The sequence below is a fragment of the Zootoca vivipara genome, chromosome 3 (genome assembly GCF_965207765.1).
Source record: "Zootoca vivipara chromosome 3, rZooViv2.hap1.1, whole genome shotgun sequence".
Lineage (NCBI taxonomy): Eukaryota > Metazoa > Chordata > Lepidosauria > Squamata > Lacertidae > Zootoca > Zootoca vivipara.
Window position 1 is genome coordinate 114,293,000 of NC_142586.1, and position 22,621 is coordinate 114,315,620.

At 45.6% G+C, this 22,621-nt stretch overlaps 1 protein-coding gene and 2 long non-coding RNA genes across 3 annotated transcripts; all 3 read left to right on the forward strand.

The window, feature by feature from the left end:
* Window positions 1-163: 163 nt before the first annotated feature.
* Window positions 164-3,142, forward strand: LOC148686465 (uncharacterized). Its single transcript, XR_015949417.1, has 3 exons — window positions 164-291; window positions 1,892-2,078; window positions 2,965-3,142. It is a non-coding gene; the product is annotated as an uncharacterized LOC148686465 (long non-coding RNA).
* Window positions 3,143-8,947: 5,805 nt separating this feature from the next.
* LOC148686466 (uncharacterized) lies at window positions 8,948-13,180 on the forward strand. The gene is made up of 3 exons (XR_015949418.1): window positions 8,948-9,699; window positions 11,351-11,477; window positions 12,990-13,180. It is a non-coding gene; the product is annotated as an uncharacterized LOC148686466 (long non-coding RNA).
* Window positions 13,181-20,494: 7,314 nt separating this feature from the next.
* Window positions 20,495-22,033, forward strand: DEFB130B (defensin beta 130B). The gene is made up of 2 exons (XM_035110479.2): window positions 20,495-20,549; window positions 21,900-22,033. Exons 1-2 carry the CDS (start codon window positions 20,495-20,497, stop codon window positions 22,031-22,033), a joined length of 189 nt encoding a protein of 62 aa, XP_034966370.2.
* The last annotated feature ends 588 nt before the right edge of the window (window positions 22,034-22,621 follow it).

Consider the following 22,621-nt stretch of genomic DNA (forward strand, 5'->3'; position numbering starts at 1 on the left):
TCCAATCTTTCCATCTCTACATGTCATTCTGGGGAAGACAGTGTGCTGATGGCTGAACCAGCAGCCCCACTTTCCTTCAGGGCATGGTAACGACTTGCTGGACTTCGCAAGGAAGTGGGAGGAAACTGCTCCCTAAGGATCCTATAAATATGGATCGCTCGGCTCTCACCTGAAAACCTTCTAGCCTGTGACCCTGCACCCAGCCTCACTGCACCGTCTATCCTAACAGAGCCATGAAGATCTTCCAGCAATGTTTGGCTATTCTGTCTTTGCTGCTCCTGGTTACGCCTGGTAAGTGATAAAGAAGGCAATTGCATTCAGGTCCTGCATAGTGGAGCTGGGAAACAGCACTATTCAAAGGTTTTGAGAAGAGCTCAGTACTTTTAACTCACCTGCCTTCTACCAAGTCAGACCACTGGTCCATCCAGCTCAATACTGTGCACTAACTGACAGTGGCTCTCAAGGAAAGAGCCACGGACTGGAGATTCTGGGTTGATGCTGGTCCGCTCCATGAAAGGGTGGAAATATTTGCTTTCTGCTGCCCCAGAGGGAGAAATGAGATCTATAACTAGATTAGGTTATAGGAATGTAGATTTCAGCTGAACATTTGCAGATCCTTACTGCAGAGCTCAAGTGCTGGATTCCCTGCATTGTTCAAAGTGTGGATGAGTTGACCAAGAGCAAATTTATTCTCCCAATCCCATTCCTTATGTAGCCAAAGCAGCAGCACTCATGCAGCAGAGGGACATATCAACAAGGCTTGGGGAGCACCTTAAGATTTGCAGTAGTTCCAAGAATCTTTAGGGCAGAGAAAACCTCACGAAATGTTAGGGAAAGCCCCCTCCAAATAATCCCATATCCTAATGAGGTCTATACAGAGGGGTATGTGTGTGTGTGTCTGTCTGTCTGTCTGTCTGTGTGTCTGTGTGTCTGTGTGTCTGTGTGTCTGTGTAAAACCGGGGAAGGAGAATTGAATGGAGTGGAGAGCACTACTCAGAACTATAAACACTTCCTTATTTTATTGTATTATTGAATTTGTTAGTTGAAGGTCAAAGGCCAGGTTACAAAGGAAAGCTTTGACTTGGTGCACAAATATATCTAATGATGGCTCCAGGTGAGCCTCCTTGGGGAGAGCATTCCACAAACGGGGAGGCACCATTCTCGTGTTACCACCCTCCAGACCCCACGTGGAGGGGGCAAATGAAGAAGGGCCTCAGATGATGATCACAGGGTCTGGGTCGGTTCATCTGGAGAGAGGTCAGAGGGAGAAGATTGGGAGGAGGTGCAGTGTGCCAAAGGGGCAACAGGGTTTAGTGAGCAGGAGGAACCTGTGACAGGGAGCAGTTCAGACTCCAAGTCTGAAGCAGAGGAAGGGGGGGTGTCAAGAGGCTGCTGAAGAATGCCGGTAGTCTTTCTTTCCGGCTGCGACAAGCTCCCCTCCCCACTGGTCTCCAAGAATGTGCAGGACAATGAGAAAAGCGGAATAGAGTTCAGAGGTGGGCATACAACTTTTGAGAGTGCTTGGGAAATGTTTAGAAGAGGAGGAGCCTTAGAAAGAGTGGAAGGCAGGGACCTTCAGTCCTGGTAACTGCTCAGTAGGGACAAGAGCTACTGGGACGTGTGACTGAGTTGTATGCCGGTTCCTTGAATATAAAGTTAACTTCACTGGAAACTGCTTGTTTGTGCATCTGAGTCCAGTCCTGACAACATGTCTGGCCAATGGTTGGAGTTGGGAGTCGGAATGCCACCACACCCTGAGATGCCAAAGAACTTGTAACACCCTTTTCTTCCTCTTTTGAATTTTCTCCTATCCCCCGGAAAACCCATAACATTATTTTGCTCTCTGAAGTGCACAGTAATATTCTCTCTCTCTCTCTCTCTCTTTATGCAGGATTTTCTGAGGAGACATCAGAGAGTGAGGAAGCCCAGGAGACACCACAGAAGCCAGACTCCAAGGAGGGACCACAGAGTAGAAAAGAATGCAAAGCTGAAGGTGGTTCTTGCATACCTTTGACGTGCCTCCACAAGACTCAGATTGGAGTTTGTTCAGGGAAGTGGAAGGTTAAATGTTGCAAAAGGTAATCTCTGTTCGCCAAACAAGAGATCAAACAGGCTGCCAGAGATAAGCGTAATCTCACAAATAGCATCCACTGCCCAAACCCTCCAGGCTGATCATGTCAAGGAGCCTCTGATTTCAGGGTCTGCAGGCTGCTCTCCACGACCCCTTGACTAATGACTCATTTCTGTGAACCACAATGGAAACACACTTGGGTTTTGCCCCATATCCTTTTGCAAATACTACAGCCTCCTTGGTTGTAGCCCTTGGTCAGATATACTTAACATGAAGGGCTAATGGAATTGCCAATATGCATTACATTCCACAACTCATTAACATAGCATTTAATTCATGGTGCCATTCTTTGCTTTCCCATAGAGTAAAAGAGGAAAGGTCTGACTCAAGTACAGTACTAGGATTTCCCCATATTCCACACATAACTAACTCTTTTGATCCTTCATTCTGAAAACTCATGTTAATTTAATGTCTCTAAAGATTTTGTACAGTCTCAGAGTTGATTCTGGAACTGGAATCTGTCCTCATTTGTTCATCAGAATCTGACAGTAGAGCCCTAGGCATGTCTCCCTTTTCTATCAGATGTGTAGTTTAATTTTACCTGTTTATATTGTCTATATCTTCCATTTTCCTTCATTTGTCATTTGTTGTTGTTCTTCAGTTCTCAGACAAGCTGGGGGCCTGCTCTAGCACAATAGAAATATATACAGAAAACCATGAGAAGATCTTTACTCTTGTCCACATGAGTTTGCATTCTCCTTCAATACTTACTGTTGATTGCCTTAGCTCATTCATTCCCCGCAGTGCTCCACCTTCCTATGTTCATCATTTTGACATCTGATTCCAGGGGAAATGGAAATAACTGCTGTATATTTTGTTTCATTTCCAAACAGTTTGGACTGATGGAGGAGGCCTGCTTACCCAGGATCCTTTAAGAGCCACTGGATTGCCGCTTTATTCCCAGCTAGAGACGCCTTCTGCTTTTTCACCAAAGCATCTGGATTCGAAAGAATAAGCCTTTGCAAAATGTTCCATCTATACCAGCTTGCCCCTTGCAATAAAAGCAAATTAAAAAGCCCCGTTCCCTCTCTTTCCATTTTTCAGGTATGTGTCCTTGCTTATGCAGCCAAAATAGCACCTTGCACTCATGAGACAGAGGTTTCAACCAGCCTGGTTGTGCAGAAGCAAAGCAGATCTTTAGAATAGAACCCTAGAAGGCGAAAGGATCCCAAAAAACAGTCCACTGAGCCACAATGAGGATAACTAAATATGAGAAAATGGGAAGGGAGGTGTGGCAAACCCCCTGCACATACCCTATAACCACCATGGGTTTTCTTTTGGTTTTTGCATAAGACTAAACTTGGAAACCTGGAGACTCAAGCAGAAGCTGAACAAAATAAAGATTTATTGTACATCGCAGAGTTGATAAAACTAGTATCTGATAGAAGTGCAGAATGCAGTAGCCAGACCCCACAGGATCAGCTCCTGGGGGCAAAATGTTACACTGTTCAGAGATGCACTGGTTGCCAATTTTCCATTATCCGGGTTCAAGGTTCTAAACAATGTCAATAGCTCAGCAGGTTACACTGTGGTGCTGATAATGCCAAGCTTGCAGGTTTAATCCATGTATGTGACTGCTGCATATTCCTGCATGGCAGGGGGTTGGACTAGATGATCCTGAAGGCCCCTTCCAATTCTACAATTCTGTTATTCTGTGTGGGTCCAGCATACCTGAAGGACCACCTGATTTGCTTATACTCCTACTTGATCACTGCAATCCCCTGATGGGATCCATCTGGTGATTCTCCGTGATGCTGAAGTTCTGTCAGACATTGTCACGGACCGTGTCTTTCATGCGGAACCCTGTGGAACTCCCTGCCAATAGAAGCCCAGCACAGATAATTTCTGCCTACTTTTAGACTTTTCCTCAGACAGAATGTCAAAGCATGAATTTCCCCAGCCATTCTTTGTGATGTTTTTATGGATTTTTTTTCCATCAAAGTGACTGAAATTTTAGAAATTGCATGCCACCATGCTGTGTTGTTTTTTTTTAATTAAAACATTTAAATGAACTAAAAATAAATATTCATAGAGGATCAGGCCACTAGGCCACTAGGATGAGGATCAGGCCACTAGGCCACTAGGATGAGGAAGGCTGGCTAATGCCATCGTAAGAATTGGAATCCTTTAAGTCGCCTCTTGTTGCTCAGCTTAAAAAAGTAGGTTGCGTGTGGAGACCCTTTAACCTAGGCCTAGAAATAAATTCAGACATGACTCATAATTTTGGTTGGGTTTTTGGCAGAATTTAGGCCCCAACGTTATTGATTACAAATCAAGTGAGTGGTTGCATAGGCTCTGGTTCCAAAGCTACCTAGGTAGAACTGACTCTGGGCGCACCTTGAGTCAGCAAACAGGTTCACACCTGGGACGGGGATCTGACTACTGCCAGCCCCTGATTACCCCATGTGTGCCCTGAACTCTGGAGAGGGCACAACCCCGCTTGGGGGAATACCAACCAGAAGTCCAATGGATTCCTTTAAGAGGAATACCCGTGGATAGGATGGTAAGGGCTCATTCCACCCCATCAGCATGAACCAGAGCCTATCCACCAGCCTTACAAGTTGTGACGAATTGCTACGCGGCAGGCGAAACCCAGGTGGCACCAGCCAATCAGCCAAGTGGGGGAAATTCCTGCCGTGCCCCCTGCCCCAACGGCAGATGACACACGGCGGCATAGCAAGGTCAAGCGAAAGCCCTAAAATTAGGGAGTGGTGGGCGGGTGTTCCGATGCACTGTGCCGGAGAAGAAGGCTCTCTACAGACATGGGCAGCGCTTAAATAGTGGTGGTCCATCTGACTCTCTTGATTGGCATGCCCACAGCCCCACTGCATCCCGTCAGATGGACCACCCAATAGGGCGTTGTGGCTGCTCCAATTAGTCCCCAGCCCCAACACCTAGATCTGGTTGCTGGGACCCACCGCAATGCGTGCCCTCCCTTGCAGGGAGGACGAGAGAGAGAGAGAGAGAGAGAGAGGAGGTCCCAGAGCTCTTCCCATCTTATTTTTTACAATTTCTTGAAATGCATCCACCCACCAAAGGGAAACATTTCTGTTATGTACTGAGCTGAATCCTAGAACAATAGGATCCAGAACCAGCAGTCTGATTGGTCCGCAGGAGCCACCCAATCCAACTCCAGGTGGAAGTGAATCAGCAACCTGATTGGCCTGCAGGAGCAGCCAATCAGGCTGCTAACAGAAGTCAATCCACAACCTCATTGGCCCACAGGTGTAGCCCTGAAGTAGCCAATCACGCAAGGCCCATTGTGTAAATAATGTATATAAGCAGATGTTTTGGGAAAAAGAGCCATTTTTCTCTTCTTCTCCTTTGATGACTACAAGCTGAATAAAGAACATGAAATTCACTCTCGACTCCAAGTATATTTCAATTTCCCTTCCTTCCATGAGGCCTTTTTGTTGTTAAAGTGAAGTGATTTTCTAACGCCACCTCCTGGAAGGAAGGCAAAACTACAAAATACACACCTTTATAGAATCCACCCTGGTGTTTCATGATGTCATCAGCCAGAATCCTTGGGCATCTTGTAGTATCTTGAGAAATACTCTGGTTTTCCTAAGAGAAGAACATTGAGTTTAGGCTTGTCTGGAAGGTCAGCAAGCCTCACCAGATGGGGTCGATAGGATCTCTACATGCCTCATCATAAAAGGGACATCTAAAAAGTAAGTGTTCAGGGCTTCCTATTTCCCCTAATGGTCAGGCGCAAAGTCTCTGAGCGTACGGGACTTTCCCAAAAGATCCTTCCAGAACCGGCAAGGGCAGAGCCGAACTTCTGGCAAGAGTAAAGGCCCTTCTTGCATTTCTGGATACAAGGAAATGGAGGGATGCTACCGGGACAGTAAGAGCTGTTCGGCAGTGGAATTTGCTACCAAGGAGTCTCCTTCTTTGGAGGTCTTTAAGCAGAGGCTTGACCTGCCTTTAAGCCATGTGTATAATTTAGCCCAAGGAAGGACACCCATTTTCCCTCCTCCCCTGCAAAACATCCTCCATTTTTAACTCCCCCAAATAGCCTAATCGTGTCCTCCTCAAAGAGGGCACGTGTTGCGGTGAGACCTGGCAACCAAACCCTTGTGTTGTGGGTGGGTACAATTGGATAGCCACAACACCCAATTGGTGTAGGTCCCTTGATGCTGGGTTTAACCTGACCAATGGGACGCTAGCCAAATGGATCAAGGGACCTATATATGCCGATGCACGTGACCCTGAGCTTTCTCTCTTGGTCAGTGCATCGGAACACCGGCCCACCTCTCCCTATATTTAGGGCTTGCGCGATTGACCTTGCTATGCCGTCGTGTATCGTCTGTCGTTGGGACAGGGGCACGGCAGGAATTTTCCACACTTGGCTGATTGGCTGGTGCCTTTGGGTTTCACCTGCCGCGTAGCAAATCATCACAACTTGTAAGGTTGCGGATAGGCTCTGGTTCAGGTGATAGGGATGGGGGAACGCTCTCACCATCCCTATGTGAAGGAGTATTCCGTTGAAAGAATCCAGAGACTCAATGGTTTGGTCAACCCTTCGAGGGGTTGTGCCTGTGCCTGAGTCCAGGGGGACATCTGGGTGGTGGACATAGCAAGTCCCTGGCTTTCTGCCATTCCAGGTGTTCACCCTAGGCCAGGCATCCCCAAACTGCGGCCCTCCAGATGTTTTGGCCTACGACTCCCATGATCCCTAGCTAACAGGACTAGTGGTTGGGGAAGATGGGAGATGTAGTCCAAAACATCTGGAGCCTGCCCTAGGCTGACCTATGGTAGTGCCCTGGGTCAGCGCTACCTGCAACGGTGCAGGGAGCTAGTCGAACCAGAGCCTATGCAACCACTCACTTGATGTAATCAATAAAGTTGTGGCCTAAATTCTGCCAAAAACCAAACCAAAATTTGAGCCTTGTGTGAATTTATTTAAGGGGAAGGTTTAAAGGTCTAAACACCAAATGCATTGTTTGCTATCCCAGTGGCCTTCTATGTCTTCACTCCAGGGACCCCCTTTTATTAATCCCAAACTACACTTGAAGACAGTTGGTAGAGCATGAGGCTCTTAATCTCAGGGCCATGGGTTTGAGGCCCACATTGGGTGAAGGACTGTTGTATTGCACGGGCTTGGACTCGATGCTCCTCTTTCCAAATCTACAATTCTATGACAGTATTCAAGTGTTTGCATGCCAATGCTAGACACTTCCCAGCCAATGATGGGTGAACTGGAGAGCTTGGTCTTGGAGGAGAGCATGGATAAAGTGAGCAGCTTCAATCCCTGTATGCATATTCACACATTGTGGGGGGTTGGACTAGATGACCCTCACGGTCCCTTCCAACTCTTTGATTATTTGATGCAGGGCTGTTCACAATGTTAAAATTACAATATAAAAACCACAAAGAGATAGATCATTGGCCTGACTTGGCAGGTTTTTCTTACGTTCTTAAAGAACATGGGAAGGGGAATTTTCGCTGCCTTTCAGGCCACCTGTGTGTACATACGGTAGCGCAAGCCCAATAATTTGTTTTCAGTGCCAAACTGAACGGGGCTCATGGTCCTTCCATCCCTGATGACCCAACAAGCCTTCCTTTGTTTTAGGCATCCTATATAATAATATGCAAGTGTCTCTGCATCCAGATTCCCTGTGTCCCGTTTTCCGCGCTACTGAGCATGTGCCCCAGCGACACAGGGATTGGACGCAGAGACTGCACACACACACACACACACACACACACTCCTCACCCCGCCCCCCCCACCCCTCTGCCCTGCACTGGCTCACTAAGCAGTTAAAAGAGAGGCCACCAGGTGGAAGGAAGGAGCAGGCAGCAAGGCCCCTAAGCAGGGCAGGCCCTCTCTCAACGTGCCCAAGGGCCTGAGGAGGAAGCTGGGACGACCAAAAAATCGAGGCCCCGGCTTCTCCTCACTAACAGGCCCGAAATTGAGGCCCAAACAGCGCAAGCAACCGGGAGACCCCCGCTGGGCCAGAACAGCCAGTAAAGGCGCGGGGAGGCCACCGAATGCTCAGTGCCAACCGCGGGACCCTCAGAAAGCACCGGGGCGGGCGCAAGCCCCCCGGACGGCAAAGCTCCCTCCCGGACGCAGCAGCATAGCTGCCAAGTCCGGATCGTAAAGATCCGGGATCGGCAGCGCGCGCATAACCGGAAGTTGCGTGACGCAACTTCCGGTGGCGCTTCGCCCTTCTATGGGCACCAGAAAATGGCGGCGCCAGTGCCGGAAGTCGCTTCCGCGCATGACCGGAAACACGTAAAAGCGACTTCCGACGCCGGCACCGCCATTTTCTGGTGCCCATAGAAGGGCAAAGCGGCACCAGAAAAATGGCCGCCGGGAAGAAGCAAATTAAAGGGACAATGCCGGGATTTTCCCCCAAACGGGAGACCGCCGGGAAACGGTAAGAAAAAATGGGTTTTCCCGGCGGATACGGGATACTTGGCAGCTATGCGCAGCAGGCGACTGAAAAACAGCCGCGGAGGCCAACAAAAGTAGCGGGAGCCACCCACACCCCTGAAAAACTGGGCGTACACCCCGGAGCAGCTGCCCGGGCCGTCCAGGAACCAGAATTCGGCCACTGGGCCCTGGCAGCAGCAGCGCTATTGACGGGGAAAAATTAGGAACCAAACGGCAGGCGCAAAAAGCGCGCGAAAACAGGGTGGGGAGGGATCCGCACTCCAAACACAATCTTTGGAGGGGGTAAAGGAAGAAATACCCCCCCCCCCGCACCCCCCAGCCGAGCCCGGGTTGTAAAGGTAAAAAAGGGGGGGACTTTGGCTTGGGGTTTGGGAACGGGGGGGGGGAAGAAAATTAGGGATAAATTAAGCATCAAAGGGAGGGGGGAAGGAACAATCAATTAGACAAGGAATAAAAGCCCCCCACGCACCGCTGCCACCGAAAAAGGCTGAATGTTCTAGCGCCCGTTTATTAAACGGGCTGAATGGCACTAGTATAATATAGAATGGAATGAGTGGCAGAGCAGGGAGGACGGAGACTTTTTGATGCCTTGTTAAACAATTGGGAGTCAATTACTGGTCTACTGTATCTGAAAAAGTGCATGCACACGAAAGCTCATACCAATGACAAACTTAGTTGGTCTCTAAGGTGCTACTGGGAGGATTTTTTTTATTATTTTGTTTCAACTACGTCAGACTAACACGGCTACTTACCTGGAACTTGGTGTACTGTAAATCAGCCATGGATCTACCAGGATGTACTCAGTGTCTTGGCTGGGTGCTTTTTCCTGGTTTTGCACCCTCTAGGTCTTACCACAGGCCAAAACATCTAATCTCTGCATCTTTCCATATCATTTCAAGAAAGACACTGTCCTTAGGGTTGGGTTTGCAGCCCCATTTTCCTTCAGGGCATGGTGACAACTTGTTAGACTTCACAAGGAAGTGGGAGGAAACAGCTTCGCAAGGATCCTACAAATATGGGAAGCTCAGCTCTCTGAAGCCTGACAACCTCCTGGCCTGTAGCCGTGCCTTGAACCTCCCTGCATCTGTCCATCCTCCTTGAGCCATGAATATCCTTCACCTGTTCTGGGCTGTCCTGTCCTTGCTGCTGCTGACTGCTTCAGGTAAGGGATGGAGAGAAAGTAGGGAGAATGCTGTTCCACTTACGTTCTGCATAGGAAAAGCTAACATAACAATGAAGTCTGATGTTTCACCACGAAAAAGGGCAAAAGAGGACACAGGTTTGCAGAAAATGTGCATGTGCTGATTTATGCATAAAGATATGCATTTAGTCATGATTGACAGGTCACAGGTTTTGGATTTTTGGGACCATACATACACACCAGCTCCCAGAGAGGAGCTTGCAGACATTTTGCTCCTTCCTAGTTCGTTCTAAATTTAATTTAATTGTGCAATGAAGCCTCTAATCCATTTCCAAAAAAAAAAGAGTTAAAACATTAACATTGGGAACAAAGAAATAAATAAAAGCAGGTGGTAAACACCATCTGGTTCAGAGGGCAAGGATAGATCTGAATGGCCTGAGCTACAGGAGTGTAGATTTCAGTTGAATGGAGGTGGGCTCTGGCTCATTGAAGATGAGCATCTGTTGGGGATGCTCAAATTCTAGATTCCTTGTGTTGCTCACAGGGTGGATGAGACGACTTGCACGACCCCTTCTAGTCTATGTTATAAAACTAATGCAGGTTAATTCTCCCCGTGGTGCTCCTTATGCATTCAAAACAGCACCATCCATGCCCTTGGGTTGGATAAATCAAAGCAGTTCTTCAGTCAGCACGTAGTCAAGCTATGCAACTTGCTGCACCACGAGGCAAGGATAGCCAACCAACCTGGGTAGCTTTAAGAGAGGAATTTAAAAGACAAATCCATGGAGCAAAGGGCTATCGATGGCTACCAGCCATAATGGCTGTGCAGTGCCTCCACAGTTGAAGGGGTAGCAATGTTTCTGAATGCCAGGTCCTGGAAGCCACAGGAGGGGAGAGGGCTCTTGTGCTTGAACCTTGCTGGCGAGTTTCCCACAGGCATCTGATTAGCTGCTGTGAGGACTGGGTGCTGGAATAAGATGGACCATTCCCCCCTCCCAAAAAAACCTAACAACCCTAGCCCACAGTCTAAGGAGGCTGACCGAGTGTGGGGGCATGGCTGGCTGGAACCACGAAGAGGGGCACTCAGCCCTAGGAACACTTTCTTGGCAGACCCATTTAGGATGAACTGATTCTGAAGCAGAGGTGGGGAATATCTGTGAACCAACAGATATGCTTTTGAATTATGGTGCTGGAGGAGACTCTTGACTGCAAGAGGATCAAACCTATCCATTCTGAAGGAAATCAGCCCTGAGTGCTCCCTGGAAGGACAGGTCGTGAAGCTGAGGCTCCAATATTTTGGCCACCTCATGAGAAGAGAAGAATCCTTGGAAAAGACCCTGATGTTGGGAAAGATTGAGGGCACAAGGAGAAGGGGACGACAGAGGATGAGATGGTTGGACAGTGTTCTCGAAGCTACCAACATGAGTCTGACCAAACTGCGGGAGGCAGTGCAAGACAGGAGTGCCTGGCGTGCTATGGTCCATGGGGTCACGAAGAGTCGGACACGACTAAATGACTCAACAACAACAGCTGGTGGGTGATGAGAGCTGGAATTCCACAAAACCCAACAAGTCACAGGATTCCCCAGTCCTATTCTAAAGTTTCCCCTCCCTTTCCTCCACTTCTGAATTTGCAATGGACAGGAATCTTTTTTGTTTCTCTTTTTTCATAGGATTTGCCGAGAAGCCAAACCTGGGAGAAGAATGCTATAAGAGAGGTGGCACATGCAAATCTAACAAGTGTCCCAAAGGAATGGTTAAAGATGGAATGTGCAACATGAATAAGATATGTTGCAAGAGGTAAAAAGAGCTCAACAGCATCTCAGCTCCCTGCCCCCCACCCTACCCCCAAACCCTCTAGAACAACGCTTTCCAAACTTTTCATGTTGGCGACACACTTTTCAGGCATGTATCATTTCGTGACACAGTCGCTTGGCTTTACTAGCAAACTGGAGGTTAAACTCACACCTTTGCAGCCCCAAGACAAACATGGGTAACATTCCTGCAACAACATACACACTGCAGCCGACAGACTAATGTGTCACGACACACAGTTTGGAAAGCTCTGGTGTATAGCATTTGAGCCTGAGTTCATAGCTCCTAAGTGAAATATCCCAAATTCCCTCTTCTACATTATCCTTTATTTTTTTGAATATTTTTTTATTTAATTCTACAATTTTATCATCATCGCAATCAACATTATTTCAAAAACAAAATGCAGTATAAATCCCCCCCCCATAACTTCCTTTTCTGGTTGTTGAATATTTGCTTCCCCTGCTTGTTTGATTTCACCTTACAATTACAACCTTTAACTTAAATATTATTATATTCTTAACATATTCATATTTCCTCTTACACTTTATTATAGTTTTTTTGTAGGTATATAGGTATAACATAAAGGGTTCCCAGTCTCTATTGTCCTTATCCCTAAGTTTCCCACTCAACTTCGCCAGCAGATGCCATCAGTTTTTCTTGCCATTCTTATTTAGTTGGTATCCTGTCATCTTTCCATTTCTGGGCTGGTAAAATCCTAGCCCCTGTTGTCGCATACATAAATAACGTCTTCTGCTCTTTTGGCAAGTCTTGACCTGTTTATGCCTAGCAAGAAAGCTTCTGTTTTTTTAACAAATGTTATCTTAAACATTTATTTTTTTCATTTCATTATAAATCATTTCCCCAAAGTTTTTGGTTATTTTACAGTTCCACCACATATGAAAAAATGTGCCTTCCTTTTCTTTACACTTCCAACACTTATGGGAGCCTCTTCTATACATTTTAGCCATTTTTACAGCAGTGATATAGCATCTGTACATCATTTTCATATAATTCTCTTTCAACAGTATACAATCAGTAAATTTTAAGTTCACTTTCCATAATTTTTCCCAGTCTTCCATTTGTATAAAGGTAAAGGGGACCCAGTCGCGAATGACGATCGGCAAGCCCATGGCTCTGTGGTTTAACCCACAGCGCCATTTGCATATTATGACCTAAATCTTGTTTCTACATTATCCTTTAGACCTATGATGCATATTTTATTTTACAGTACCTACTTACGTTGTCCACATCCTTCAGTTTCCTCTTTCAGTTCAGCTCACTTTTGTTATGCTATTGTTCAGCATCAAAATGATCTGGGACCTATGCTGTTGCATTCTTAGTCTAACAAGTTTTGGCTCATCAATTCCTTGTTCTATCATTTAACATTCTTCTGAGTTTTCCGCCTTCCTTTCTATGTTTGTAATTTTGACATCAGATTCCAGGTGATATGGAAGTAACTGGGGTTTTTTGTTTTGCTTTTGTTTGCTTGTTTTTTAGTGACCCAAATGCAAACTGATTGATGCCAGCTTACGCAGGACCCTTGGAAAATTGGGAGATGCTCCTTTACTCTGAGAGCTACTGGATCCTGCTTCATCAGCAAAACATACAGATCAGAAAGAGGAAGCCTTTGCAATATTCTCATTGATTGTGTGTGCTTCTCCCTTGCAATAAAAGCAAATTAAAAAGCCACATTGCCTCTGATTCTGATTTTTAGCTCACATTTCTCCTAATTCTGCAATGCAGTACTCTAACCTTATATCGTGTATATATATATAACTAGCTGGCCCTGCCACGCGTTGCTGTGGCTCAGTCTGTTAAATGGAGCCTCAGACTCCCCCTTCAGACTCCCCTCACCTTCAAAGTCCCCCTGTTTTACGTGTGTTATTTTTACACAGGCGCATCCCTGTGACTCCCCCCACCCTGTTCCGACCCATTACCAATCCCGTCCCCTCCCCCCCCACCCCTAGGTCATCCCTGTGATTGGGCCCACCCTGTCCCAACCCATGACTTATCCTGCCCCCTCCTCCTCACATCCCACACCCAGGCAAGCCCCCACCTGGCTAGTCTGGAAAGCGCCCTAGTCTGCAAAGCCAAGCTGAGATCCTGTGGAGAGGGAAGCTTTCCTAGGTGCAGGCAAGCCCCCACCTCCACTTGGCTAGTCTGGAAAGCGCCCTAGTCTGCAAAGCCAAGCTGAGATCCTGTGGAGAGGGAAGCTTTCCTAGGTGCAGTACCAGTGTAGCCGTCACTAGAGGGCGGTGGTTTGCAACCTCTCCTGTGCTCCCAGCATGCACTTTCGTATTATTTGTGAGTTCTGAAACACGGGGTTTTGGGGTTTTTACCTGGCGTAGGTGACACATCTGTCTTTGAAAATGGTATGGGGTCACTCGGGTAGTCACATTTGACTTTGTGTCCAAATTTCAACACTATCGGTCAAGCGGTTTTGTTGAAATTTGGAGACGAAGCAACATACCCAGTTTACACACACACACACACACACACACACACACACACATATATATTGCATATTGCATATTGCATATTGCATATTGCATATTGCATATTGCATATTGCATATTGCAGATTGCAGATTGCAGATTGCAGATTGCAGATTGCAGATTGTTGGTGAAAGTGGGCATGAATATGGCAATAATAATAATAATTATTATTATTATTATTATTTATATACCACCCATTTGACTGGGTTGTCCCAGCCATTCTGCCCCCAACCAGCGTAGTGTAGTGGTTAAGAGTGGTAGACTCGTAATCTGGGGAACCGGGTTCGCGTCTCCGCTCCTCCACATGCAGCTGCTGGGTGACCTTGGGCTAGTCACACTTCTTTGAAGTCTCTCAGCCTCACTCACCTCACAGAGTGTTTGTTGTGGGGTAGGAAGGGAAAGGAGACTGTTAGCCGCTTTGAGACTCCTTAGGGTAGTGATAAAGCGGGATATCAAATCCAAACCCTTACTCCTCCTCTTCTTCTTCAACATCCTATTAACGAATATTGCTTCACAAAAATATGCACCCTGTGCAAAATTTTATACAAACATGCAGCAGAAAAAGGCATCAGGGAAGGAAGGAAGGAAGGAAGGAAGGAAGGAAGGAAGGAAGGAAGGAAGGAAGGAAGGAAGGAAGGAAGGAAGGAAGGAAGGAAGGAAGGATGCATTTCAGTTATTAAAAAAGAGAGAGAGGAGGAGATCTCGCAGGTCTCCCTGTTCATTGTGTAGCGCTCTGTTGGAAGTCCTATATTTTTAACATGATCAACAAGGTGAACATTAACGCCTCACTGTCCTTATGATGGCATAAGCCAGCCTCCCTCATCCTAGTGGCTTGCGTTAGCCAGACCCTCAGTGAATCTAAACAATTTCATTAAAAATACAGCAAGCTGCTATACAATTTACAAAATTGCAGCTGCTTCGATGAAAGCAAAATTGCAGTCACTATTGACGAAAGCATCAATAAATCTGCATGCCCTCCAAGTGTCGCTATTTTCCAGGGACAGCCCCGGATTTACAAAAGCCGTCCTGGTTTCCGATTTGATCCCGGAATGTCCTGCTTTTCCTTAGGGGGCTCTCTTTTTATCATAGAAATGTGGGAAGGTATGGAGTTATTCAACCCCTAAGCTAAGGAGATAAGGAACTCTGCAACCTTTTGAAGACATCTGAAGGCAGATCTGCATAGGAAAGGGTTGTGGGTTTTTGGTGTGTTTTTTTTACTGTTTAAGGTTTTATTATGCTTTTATATGTGGCTGGGCAACCTAGTCAAATAGAACGGTTGGAAGAGTACAAAACTGAATTCCCACCCTGAAATTTTTGCTGTTAGGAAAGTGATGGTAACATGTACAAAACGTGATTAATGGGAAGACATGCAAACAACTGACTGGAAAAAAATATGCCCCTCTCCTCTTCTTCTTCTGACCCCTCCTCTTCTTCTTCTGGGGTTCTCCTGGCCCCCCTGAACACAATAAAAATGATTTCTGGAAGGGCATTTCATGCAGCATTTATTGAGCATTAGTCATAATTTGTTCTCTGGGAGGTTATAGAACAGTGAACATTCATCCTCCATTCATTTGGATTTTCTTGTCTGAAGGTTATATGTCTTTTCATTAATCATCCCACCCACAATTTTAGTGCAGTCACTGTCCTAAAAATTGTGGGTTTCCCTTATAGTGAATTTCTTAAAGTAGTGCAAAAATGTGTTTTAGCTCACTTTCAATGTGCAAGTTTCTATATACACTTAATTATTTTTTAATTGAGGGCAGAAAAATTCAAAGTGGTTTACAAAATGAATCCCTCCTAGAAAATACTGACAGAATGGAAGAAAACTAAAAAAAAAAATCAGTGAAATATTGACAGAGCAGTTCTTTGCTTTGGGGGGGGGCATGCATTTTTTTTAAAAAAAAAATTATTAAGGGAGAAAAGCAATGACAAACCTAGACAGCATCTTAAAAAACAGAGACATCACCTTGCCTATAGTTAAAGCTATGGTTTTCTCAGTAGTGATGTATGGAAGTGAGAGCTGGACCATAAAGAAGGCTGATCGCCGAAGAATTGATGCTTTTGAATTATTTGTTCATTCGCCGTGAGCATGAAATTCTCTTTAACTGGTAAAAGGCTATTTTTGCTTTGTTCTGCTTATCCACAGCCAAAGGGAGGGAGGAAGCAGTTTCCCCAAAGCCTGACATAACCCAACAAGCTTTCATCTATTGTAGGCATGCAATTTAGAATGGCAGGGGCAGCTGAGCAGGCAGGACAGAGGCTTTTTGCTGCCCCATTAAGCCGTTGGGACTCAGAAGTCCATATTGGTGTTCATCAACCATGAATCTACCAGGATGTACTCAGTGACTCAACTGGGTCACTGAGTACATCCTGGAGGATGTACTGAGCACCTTTTCCTTGTTTTGCACCCATCAGGCCTCTTTACAGGCCAAAACCTCTAATCCCAACATCTCTCCTTCTTGTTCCGGGAAGTACAGTGTGCTTTTGGCTGGGTCAGCGACCCACCATCCTTCAGGGCATGGTGATAACAAGCGGTATGTTAGAATGGCTGTGAAGACAGATGAAGGCTGCAGCAGATAAGAATTCACCAGTCGTTGTGATACTCATGCCATCGGAAGAGATCCTCACTGCGAGGACTGTGTGTTGGTCAGCATGCACCGATCTCCACATATAAAACAAATCAGGCATCTTCCAAAAACCCAACCCAAATTCACTGTTAAGACTGCGTTCATGGAAAACCATCTTACTTGGCTACAAGAGGAGGAGGGGGAGAAGAAGAAGAAGAAGAAGAAGAAGAAGAAGAAGAAGAAGAAGAAGAAGAAGAAGAAGAAGAAGAAGAAGAAGAAGAAGACCCACCGGTGCCTGAAGCACTCTGCACCATAGCTGCCAAGTCTCCCCCTGTTTTTCCAGCTGGTTCCCAGCTGAATAAACAGATTTTTTTGTTTTTCCCGGTTTATTCTGGCGTGGCGGCCATTTTGGAACTGGGCGGAGCATGCTCAGAAGCGACTTTTTATGCTGCTTTGCCCAGTTCCAAAATGGCTGCAGCGCGACTTCTGGTGCGGCGGCCATTTTGGAACAGGGCAAAGCAGCATAAAAAGTCGCTTCTGAGCATGCTCCGCCCAGTTCCAAAATGGCGGAAGCGCTACTTCCGGTCCAGTCCCTTATTTCTCAGGCCAGAAATTGGCAGGTATGCTCTGCACGTGCTAAAGGACTCGGCTGAATGGTGTGGGCTAACCTATGCCATAAATAATGGCCTTTTAGTAAGGCAAGATAGCAATTATAGGTAAAGAAGAAGAAGAAGAAGAAGAGTTTGGATTTGATATCCCGCTTTATCACTCCCCGAAGGAGTCTCAAAGCGGCTAACATTCTCCTTTCCCTTCCTCCCCCACAACAAACACTCTGTGAGGTGAGTGGGGCCGAGAGACATCAAAGAAGTGTGACTAGCCCAAGGTCACCCAGCAGCTGCATGTGGAGGAGCGGAGACACGGACCCAGTTCCCCAGATTACGAGTCCACCTCTCTTAACCACTACACCACACTGGCTCTCCCAGTGGAAAAGGGTCCCTGACCATCAGGTCCAGTCCATTGCTATTGGACCTGACCACCAGCAATTATAGACCCCTGTAAATTCTTAGAAGCAAAGCAGTTGGTAATTTTATGCAGTAAAGAAGCCTGATTTAATGACTCGCAATATGTTGATAAGTTTATACCACGGATCAGGAAATATATGATGAGGACATGGTTATTAAGCAGAGTCAAGGAAGCTATTAAAGGGAGGAAAGCTTATTTCAAAGAAATGAAGTATTGTCCAAAAGATTAGCACAAAAAGGAACACAAACTTTGGCCAAAAAAAAAAAAAAGGGCAAGCAGACAGTAAAAAAAATACTTTGAAGAGCACATTTCTGAAAACATCAAGACCAAGAGCAAGAATTTATTTGAATGTGGAAGGAAACTGTTTAGGGAGAGAGTTGGACCCTTGGATGACATGGGAGCTAAGGAATTGTAAAGGAGGATAAGGAGCTTTTTGAGTAGCTGAATGAATTCTTTGAACGTGTCCTCAAATTGTGTGATTTTTAACTTGTTCAGAAATGGCCCAGAATTAGGGGTGACCGGTGAGGTTGCCAAGTTTCCTGGTGATACTCACTTGTTCAGGGCCATCAAAACCAAAAGAGATTGAGGAGAGCTCCAAAAAGACATCTCCAAATTAAGTGGATGAGTGGTTAGAAGGCAAATGCAACTCAATCTTAAAAAAAAAAGAGGAAAGTGATGTATATTGGGGTGAAAAATATTTATTTCACATATACAGTCACTGTACTGTATATGTGAACTGAAGGTGATGGACCAGAAATGAGACTTTAAAGTTATAGTAGATAGCTCTGTGAAGATGTCAATCCAGTGTGCAGTGGCTGTGAAAAAGACAAACTGCGTGCTAGAGGTCATTGCGAAAGGAATTGAAAACACAACAATGCCTTATGAGGAACCGCTTAGGGAGTTGGGTATGTTTAGCCTGGAGAAGAGAAGGTTAAGGGGTGATATGATAGCCATGTTCAAATATATAAAAGGATGTAATAGAGAGGAGGGAGAAAGGTTGTTTTCTGCTGCTCCAGAGAAGCAGACAGGGAGCAATGGATTCAAACTACAAGAAAGAAGATTCCACCTAAACATTAGGAAGAACTTCCTGACAGTAAGAGCTGTTCGGCAGTGGAATTTGCTACCAAGGAGTGTGGTGGAGTCTCCTTCTTTGGAGGTCTTTAAGCAGAGGCTTGACAGGCATATGTCAAGAATGCTTTGATGGTGTTTCCTGCTTGGCAGGGGGTTGGACTGGATGGCCCTTGTGGTCTCTTCCAACTCTATGATCCTATGATTCTAGGACCATAATGGCATTATACCAGGCATCCCCAAACTTCGGCCCTCCAGATGTTTAGGACTACAATTCCCATCATCCCTGACCGCTGGTCCTGTTAGCTAGGGATCATGGGAGTTGTAGGCCAAAACATCTGGAGGGCCGCAGTTTGGGGATGCCTGCATTATAAGAATCTATGGTGCAACTGCTTAGGACTTTTGAGAAAAGGCAAGTAAGAGGCAACATGATGGAAGTTAGTAAAATTATGCACGGCATTGAGAAAGTGGCTGGATAAAAGTTTGTGGGTGGTCCCCCCCCCCATGTTCAGAACACTAGAACTCATGAGCATCCAATGAGGCTGAATGTAGGGAGATTCCGGGTAGATAAGAGAAAGTACTTCTTCATGTAACACACAGTTAAACTATAGAACTTGCTCCCATAGGAGACAGTGAGCTAGGTGCTTTTAAAAGAGGATTAGGAAAATTCATGGAGGAGATGGCAGTCAAAGGCTACTAGGCATGGTGGCTTGGCTCTGTTTCTGCAATTGGAAGCAACAATGCTTCTGCACACCAGTTGCTGGAAGCCAGAGGAGGGGAGCCTCGGTCCAGTATACCTGAAGAAGTGTCTCCACCCCCCATTGTTCTACCCGGACACTGAGGTCCAGCGCCGAGGGCCTTCTGGCGGTTCCCTCGCTACGAGAAGCCAAGTTACAGGGAACCAGGCAGAGGGCCTTCTCGGTAGTGGCACACACCCTGTGGAACGCCCTCCCACCAGAGGTCAAAGAGAACAACAATTACCAGACCTTTAGAAGGCATCTCAAGGCAGCCCTGTTTAGGGAAGCTTTTAATGTTTGATGGATTTCCGTATTTTAATGTTTCGTTGGAAGCCGCCCAGAGTGGCTGGGGGAACCCAGCCAGATGGGCGGGGTATAAATAATAAATTATTATTATTATTATTATTATTATTATTATTATTATTATTATTATTATTATTATTATGCTCAGATCCTCCTTGCCTACTTCCCAGTGCTGGTATCTGGTTAGGCTCCTGGACTATGATCTGATCCAGCAGCCTCTTCTTGCGTTCTTCTGTTTTAGGTAGGGGGAGAGGTGACCTTTCTGCGTTTAAGACTGCTAATGTGTAATAGCCCAATGCCAGGAATTTGTTTTCAGTATCAGAACTGAATGGAGTTTACGGTCCTACCATAGGAAAAAGAAACACTGGTTACCCGCCCCCCCCCAAAGGTATTGTAGACATATAATCTGGAATGGAAGGAGCAGAAGAGCAGGCAGGAGAGATACTTTTTGCTGCCCTAACAACTGGGAATCCGAAGTCCTTGTTGGCCTACTGCAAATCAGCCATGGATCTAACAGGAGGTACTCAATGATTCCACTGGGTGCTTTTGTCTGGCTTTGCATCCTCCAGGTCTCGCCACAGGTCCGAACCTCTTATCCCTACGTGTCTCCATCTCATTCTCTCTGGGACAGTGTGCTTATGGCTGGGCCAGAGGCTCCACCTTCCTTCAGGGCATGGCGATGACTTGTTGGACTTTGCAGACAAATGGGAGGAGACAACTTCCCAAGGAGCCTACAAATACTGTACAGCAAGCCCAGATGACACCTTAGCCGGCTTGTAGCCCTGCATTGAGCCTGTCCATTCTCAGCCATGAAGGTCCTTCACCTGTTCTGGGCTGCCCTGTGTTTGCTGCTGCTGGTTTCAGGTAAGGGGTGGAGAAAAAAGAAGGGAGAGGGGGAATGTTGTTGCTCTCGGGTTTCACATAAGGGGAGAAATAACAATATTCAAATGTTTTGAGAACAGCTCAGTCATTTTAACCCAGCAACACTGTTTAAGAAGAGGCCATCTCTCAAGACTGTTTAGGGAAGTTTTTAATGTCTGATGTTTCATTGCATTTTTAATTCTGTTGGAAGCCACCCAGAGTGGCTGGGGAAACCCAGCCGGATGGGCAAGGTATAAATAAATAAATAAATAATAATATTGCACTTTGTCATATTTACGTCCGTACTCTGCTTAAGTTCCTTCTTCCTCTTCTTCTTCTTCTTCTTCTTCTTCTTCTTCTTCTTCTTCTTCTTCTTCTTCTTCTTCTTCTTCTTTTCTCTCTCTCTCTCTCTCTCTCTCTCTCTCTCTCTCTCTCTGTGTGTGTGTGTGTGTGTGTGTGTTTTGTTATACCAGTTATAGCATTGAAGAGAAATATCAATGATTTTGTTATTTTTAAAATTAGCATTAGTAATAAATGGCAGATAAAAGCAGATATTAAAAGTCATCGAGTCCACTGGGCAAGACGAGATCTAGTCGGCTTAATTTCAAAATGGTAGGTTCCCAATTCCTCTTCTAAGGTCTGTAAATTTCTGCTTCCCTTCCTTCCTATTCTCAATTAACTTTTATTATGATTTCTTGTTGTCTAGTCGTTTAGTCATGTCCGACTCTTTGTGACCCCATGGACTAGAGCACGCCAGGCACTCCTGTCTTCTACTGCCTCCTGCAGTTTGGTCAGACTCATGTTCGTAGCTTCGAGAACACTGTCCAACCATCTCATCCTCTGTCATCCCCTTCTCCTTCTGCCCTCCATCTTTCCCAACATCAGAGTCTTTTCCAGGGAGTCGTCTCTGCTCATGAGGTGGCCAAAGTATTGGAGCCTCAGCTTCAGGATCTGTCCTTCCAGTGAGCACTCAGGGCTGATTGCCTTAAGAATGGATAGGTTTGATATTCTTGCAGTCCATGGGACTCTCAAGAGTCTCCTCCACACCATAATTCAAAAGCATCAATTCTTCGGCGATCAGCCTTCTTTATGGTCCAGCTCTCACTTCCATACATCACTACTGGGAAAACCATAGCTTTAATTATACGGACCTTTGTCAGCAAGGTGATGTCTCTGCTTTTTAAGATGCTGTCTAGGTTTGCCATTGCTTTTCTCCCAAGAAGCAGGTGTCTTTTAATTTCGTGACTCCTGTCACCATCTTATTATGGTTACTTATTGAATTAATATACTGCCCTATACCCACAGGTATTGCTCTCCCCAATGGTCTGTGATCTTTTCTCTCTCTTTGCACAGGATCTGCCGCAGGTAAAGTAACATCTTCAAAGGACTGTGTTAATTTAAAAGGGACATGTGAACATCGAAAATGTTCCAGCGCCATGATTGAAATTGGAAAATGCAATGCAAGGAAGAACTGTTGCAAAGTGTAAGTTTGCAAAAAAGCTGTCAGAAATAAATATCATCGCCCTTCCATACACATGTTCCACTTCCCAAACCCTTCTGAGCCTCTGATTTGAGGGACTTCAGGCTGCCATTTTCTAAAACTTTATTAAGAGCCATTTCCTTGAAAAACAATGGGGCTTACTCTCAAGGAAATTATTTTTCCATTCCAATGTATCTCTAAAGTCCAGGTCATAGGTCCAAGCTTAACTGAAATCTAGTACAATCTTTCTCAAAGGCATCATTTGCAAGTCAATGAGACAGGGTGGACCAGAAAGTTAAACTGATTTCTATTTCAATTCACTATCAGTGTTAATGATGACCTCCTTCTGCTCGCCTCAGTCCTTTTAAGGAAGTATTTTATTGGAAAAAATAGTTCTGCCATCTTGGATGTAAGCTAAGCAACCTGCTGAAATGAGACTGCATTTATATTATATACAACTCTGAGCAGGTTTTGGGCAGGGAAGAAGAATTAAAGAAGGTTGACATGATGCTTGCTAAACTTCACCATACCTTTATTTATGCTTTACATTTTTACGGTATGTATGTTTGGGTGCATTATGGTGAGATTTATAGCT

Coding starts and splice junctions, on each gene's coding strand:
- DEFB130B (XM_035110479.2), top strand. CDS start 20,495: ATGAAGGTCCTTCACCTGTTCTGGGCTGCCCTGTGTTTGCTGCTGCTG. Junction 20,550..21,899: donor TTTGCTGCTGCTGGTTTCAG/GTAAGGGGTGGA, acceptor CTCTTTGCACAG/GATCTGCCGCAGGTAAAGTA.